Below are 4,837 nucleotides of genomic sequence, written 5' to 3' on the forward strand. Positions count from 1 at the left end.
CCAAGGTCGCTGCTGCCGCCAAGGCGGCCGCCGCTCCCGAGCTCAAGAAGCGCAAGGCCCCCACCTCGGCTTCTGCCGCCTCGGCCGCCGCCGGCAAGGTCGCCAAGAAGCCCGCCTCGGCCGCCGCCAACAAGGTGGTCAACCGCCAGAGCGCCCCCCCGAAGGCCGCCAAGAAGTCGGCCCCTGTGAAGAAGGCCCTGGCCGCGGCCAAGGCTCTCGGCGATGCGGTCGAGTCCGAGGAGGAGGCTGATGACGCCGCCAACCCCGCCTTCATCTCCCTTGGCTCGGATGATGAGGAGCCCGCCTCCATGGGCGAGGGCTCCGACTCGGACGATGAGGACGACGAGCCGGCCCCTGCCTTCGTTGTGCGTGGAATAGCCGGCCCCATTGCTTTCTCTCACGATGCCGCCCTCCTGCCTGCATGCAACACAGCAACAACGCGCACAAGTGCATATACCCACGACCCGGCCCCTTTCTCACTCATGCCCATCCATCCCCCTCCCCTCCCCCCTCTCTCCGCCTCCCCACCAATGGCACCTGTCTCGCCGTTCTCTTGTGGCCCTCACGCCCGGCGTAGGATGATGACGACTCCGGTAGCGAGGCCGAGGAGGAGGCCGACGGCGCGACCGACAGCAAGACTCGCTTCGACATGGACTTCGAGATGGGTGTCGGTGATGATGCTGAGTCGCGCGCGCGCGCCGAGAAGCTGGCCCTCCTGCGGTCGCGCATCAACGAGATGCTGGACACTCGCGCCAAGAAGGATGGCGCCAAGGAGGGCGACGCCCAGGCCACCGGCGCCACTGTCCGCCCGGACCGCGGTGTCGTCTACCTGTCTCGCATCCCGCATGGCTTCTATGAGCCCCAGATGTTCGGCTTTTTCTCCCAGTTTGGCACTGTCACTCGCATCCGTCTGTCGCGGAATCCCCGCGTGCGTCGGCGCACCGCACTGGCGGGCTAATCCCTGCGCGGATTTCATGCTTTCCTCTTCCTTCTCCCACCTCTCGTCGCATGTCGCTCCTCCCAGCACGGAGTCTCCTTCCTCTCTTTTTCTCTCCCTCCCCCCTCTGACCCCTCATTCCACACTCCCTCTGCTTCCCCCCGGCATGCTGTCACACCCTCTTGCATTCCCCCTCCCCCCCCCCTTCCGCAGACTGGCAAGTCCCGCCACTACGCCTGGATTGAGTTCGAGGTTCCCGAGGTTGCTCGCATTGTGGCCGATTCCATGCATTTCTACCTGCTCGGTGGTCGTCTGCTCCGTGGTATGTTGCCGACCGCCGCGTGCCCTTTCCTCCTTTCCTGCGCCTCCTCCTCTCTAATGCCTTTCATAATGTCGCATGCTGCCTTCCTTCCCCTCCGCTCTCCGACTCCCTCCCCACCAGCCTTCTTCGTGGAGAAGGAGAAGCTCCACCGGAACACCTTCCGCGGCGCTGTCCGCTCGGCCGAGGCGGTCAAGCTTCGCCGTGGCGGTGCCTCCTCTCTGATCGCCCCCCGCCGCAAGGATTCCATCAACCAGCGCAAGGCCGATGCCGAGGTGGCTGTCTCGTCGGCCGAGGCCCGCCAGCGCCGTCTGGACCGCGTGGTTGAGCGCGAGAACAAGCGCCTGGCCAAGCTTGCCGCTGCCGGGGTTGACTTCACCTTCAGCGCTCTGGTACGTTCAACTAAGGGGCAGTGGCAAGGAGTAACTGCTGCATTTTGGTCCTGCCTCCTTTGCGTTTGCCCGGTGGATTACCAACACCTTGAACCCCTCCCCCTCCCCCTTGGGTCTTCCTGCATTTACACATGCGCCTGTGCATGCGCGCGCACGCTCAACAGGATACTTTCAAGACCCAGACTGCCTCGCGCACCACCTTCGACGAGTAAATACCGCCTGCTTTGGGCTCCGTTGGTCCCTTCCTCCTCAGGCAGGGCCACCTCTCCCCTTGGCCGGCATGCCCGGTGTGTTCCCCCTTGTCCCCTTTCTCCGATAATAGAGTTGTTGTATAGTTTCACAAGCCACTGGCAACATGGACGCCAGCGCCTGCATCGGGTGAAGATAGAGAGAGGGAGGAGGGGGATGTGTTTCTCGAGCACACATGTGTATATATATATATGTATATATTGGTGTCTCCGCACACCGCTCCAGGAGGGAGGAGGGCGATGGAGAAAGGTGGCATTGCGCATTCATGGGCGACTCCCGTGCTCCTGGGCGCTGGTCGGTGCACGCCATTTTAACGGGAATGCCTGCAGGCGAGCAATGCACGGACAGGGGAAAGGAAATGAGGTGTCAGGTTGGCATGCATACGTGCACTTGTATGGTGATGGAGGGAGAATGGAGGAGAGACGGAGAGGAGGGGGGGGGGGGGGGGGGGGGGGGGGGCAGAGCGTCACGTACTTGGTGTAGCTCCACTCCCGGTTGTCAAGCGGGCAGACATTGCGCGCGCGCAGCCACTTATTGATGCAGTGATAGTGGAAGGCGTGCTGCGCAGGGGCGAGAACAGGAGCGACATGAGAACAAAGGGCAATCAGCAGGGTGCGGAGGGCAAGAGCCGTGCGCCAGATGCGGGAGGAGGGGGAAGGAAAAAAAGAACGGAAAAAGGACGGCGAGGACATCTAAAGAAGGCACCAAAAGCAACGCACCCCGCACTGCCCCCAGGAGACACTGCACTCCGTCTCGCCCGTGGAGGATGACCCGGATCCGGGGGTGTCGCCTGGACCAGAGGCGGACGATTGCCGGGCCTGGCAGTTAATGCCTGCATGGATGGGCAAGGAGGGGGGGGGGGGGGGGGGAGAAAAAAGGAAAAGGGAGAAAGGAAAATGGCGAAGGGAACACAGTGAAGAGAAAATGACGGAGGAGCGTACAGCGATCCATGATGTGGTTTCGACAGATGGCGCAGTTCTCGATCGCGAGATCTTATCAGAAGGAGAGATCGATTAGTGACGGAGGAACACATCCAGAAAGGCAGGGGAAATACGAAGAGCCAATACAATGGGCAGACGCCGCGACGAAGAGGGGCAGAGAGGGGACACGGCACAGACATACCCCAGGACCAGAGAGCAACAGCGTTCCACTGTGAAGCGCAGACAACGGGAGTAGAGTCAGTGGCCAGGCAGATTTCGCGGGATGCGCCACAGGGGGATTCGAACCTTGCGGATCTCGAAATAGGGCCGGTCAGCGTCGGCGCTCTGCCCGGAGGGCACCATCTGGACGTCCGAGGAGTAGGACATGACTTGAAGGGGGAAGAGGGGTTGCCTACTTTCCTGGGGGACGGACCCGAGTGCACGAAGGGATTGGCGAGAGAGAGGGGGAAAGGAAGAGAGGGGGAAAGAGAGATGAAGAAGAAGAGGAGGAGGAGGAGGAGGAGGAGGAAGAGGAAGAACAGGGGGAGGGGAGGCGGAGAGGACTGTGAGGGGGGCTGGACAACAGGACAGGCCGGGGCTCCGGCCCTGGCGGCCCAAGAGGGGCTCAAGCAAACAAGCACACACAGCACACGCCCCCGGGTCCACAGCACGGACAGATGCCGCCAGGGCCATCTCCCCTCTGGGGAAAGGTTGGCGTCGATTAATGAGCAAGATGTCCCGGCCCTTTCCACCGGGAAGCTGGCACACACCCAGGCGCCAGAGGGCGGGGGCGGGGGGGGGGGGGGGGGGGCGCAAGGCCCAGAAACATGGCTCGCCGCAAGGGGCCGGGGCACGAGTGCCACAATGCCGAAAGGGCCTCGCAAGCATGGGTGTCAACCACCGTTCTGCACACCTGCACAGGAAGCGGGACCCGGCGGGGCGACGGGGCGGAGGCCGGACGACGGTAAGCTCGGACAGACACCGCCAGTGCGGCCGACGGTTGCGCCGCCCCGGTGCCCCAGGCGCCTCCGGGAGGGTGATCGCAGGGGCCGGCCCTTCCCAAACACACACACGCCCGGAACGCGCGACCGTGCAAGGGGGGGGGGGGGGGGCGAGGGCTTGACGCCGCTCCCAGGCAGCGGCAGGCAGAGGCCCCCCGCCCCCCCTACAAACTCGCCCTCCGAGCGGTGCTGGGAGAAAGAACAGCGAGACGCCAACCGAGCCGGTGTTTGGCGACACGTGCCTCCTGGTCATGCTGCTTCCTCTCTTTGACATCATGTGACCCATACGTGGCCCACAATCACCGTCCAGGACAGGCACCGAGTTCCCCTTCTCCGACGAGGGGGCACGCCAGCAAAGCACACCTCGGCGGTGGCATACACATGCCGGGATTGGACCGCAAGGCTCGTGAGTAAGGCCACGCTTTCCGTGCGACCGTGAAGGAGGGTAAAGAGTGGAGATGGAGGGGGGGGGGGGGGGGGCAAGGGAGCGCGGGAGGAAGAAAAAGCACTGGCCTGGTGCCGCTCACCGGGTCAGGCCCGCGCGAGTGTGCACGCATTTTATTGATGATTGTTGAAGTGCACCGAGGACAACAGGAGATATGTGGCGGCGATCTCCTTGCAAAACTCCGACAGGATAACCATGACAAGGCAGATGTGGTACTGGGCATGTGTATGGTCTGACGCGTCGGGCGGGGGGCCTGTGGGGAGGGGGAATTTCCGTGGGGCGTTGTTGTTGTTGTTGTTGTTGTTTTTGGGGAGGGTTCAGAGAGTTTTTTCGCACGAGAAACGCGCAGGGAGTCAGTGTGGGATGCGGAGGGAGAGGGGCGGGGCTGGGACGCAATGACATCGCATGATGGCACCCGCGTGCTGCCGGGCATGTGTGTGTGTGTGTGTGTGTACCTTCTAGAAGGCCCTGGGAGATGAGGCCACGCGGCGGTGGAGACTCGGGACCTGCTCGCCAAGGGCACTGACAAGCGACAGGAGAGAGGGCCAAGCGGAGGGGTTGCCATGCAAGCATG

At 63.2% G+C, this 4,837-nt stretch overlaps 3 protein-coding genes across 3 annotated transcripts in view; 1 reads left to right on the plus strand and 2 right to left on the minus strand.

Moving 5' to 3' along the window:
• The window catches only part of H696_00876 (hypothetical protein), a gene marked incomplete at its 5' end in the record, with an annotated part of 2,437 nt that extends 446 nt beyond the window's left edge, over positions 1–1,991 (plus strand). Inside the window, 5 exons of the mRNA XM_009494763.1 lie at positions 6–365; positions 578–928; positions 1,151–1,259; positions 1,380–1,648; positions 1,813–1,991. Coding sequence (XP_009493038.1) covers positions 6–365; positions 578–928; positions 1,151–1,259; positions 1,380–1,648; positions 1,813–1,860 — 1,137 coding nt within the window. The 3' untranslated portion in view covers positions 1,861–1,991. The remainder of the gene's footprint in view (positions 1–5; positions 366–577; positions 929–1,150; positions 1,260–1,379; positions 1,649–1,812) is intronic.
• On the minus strand, positions 1,972–3,335 carry H696_00877 (hypothetical protein). The gene is made up of 6 exons (XM_009494764.1): positions 3,124–3,335; positions 3,020–3,047; positions 2,839–2,889; positions 2,617–2,729; positions 2,372–2,457; positions 1,972–2,220 (listed from the first exon to the last, which is right to left on the minus strand). The coding sequence occupies exons 1-6, from the start codon at positions 3,202–3,204 to the stop codon at positions 2,208–2,210; spliced, it is 372 nt and encodes a 123-aa protein (XP_009493039.1). The 5' UTR covers positions 3,205–3,335; the 3' UTR covers positions 1,972–2,207.
• A 1,041-nt stretch (positions 3,336–4,376) lies between these two features.
• The window catches only part of H696_00878 (hypothetical protein), a gene marked incomplete at both ends in the record, with an annotated part of 4,663 nt that continues 4,202 nt past the window's right edge, over positions 4,377–4,837 (minus strand). Inside the window, 2 exons of the mRNA XM_009494765.1 lie at positions 4,377–4,495; positions 4,719–4,769. Coding sequence (XP_009493040.1) covers positions 4,377–4,495; positions 4,719–4,769 — 170 coding nt within the window. The remainder of the gene's footprint in view (positions 4,496–4,718; positions 4,770–4,837) is intronic.

Source organism: Fonticula alba (genome assembly GCF_000388065.1).
Source record: "Fonticula alba strain ATCC 38817 unplaced genomic scaffold supercont2.1, whole genome shotgun sequence".
NCBI classification, from domain to species: domain Eukaryota; order Rotosphaerida; family Fonticulaceae; genus Fonticula; species Fonticula alba.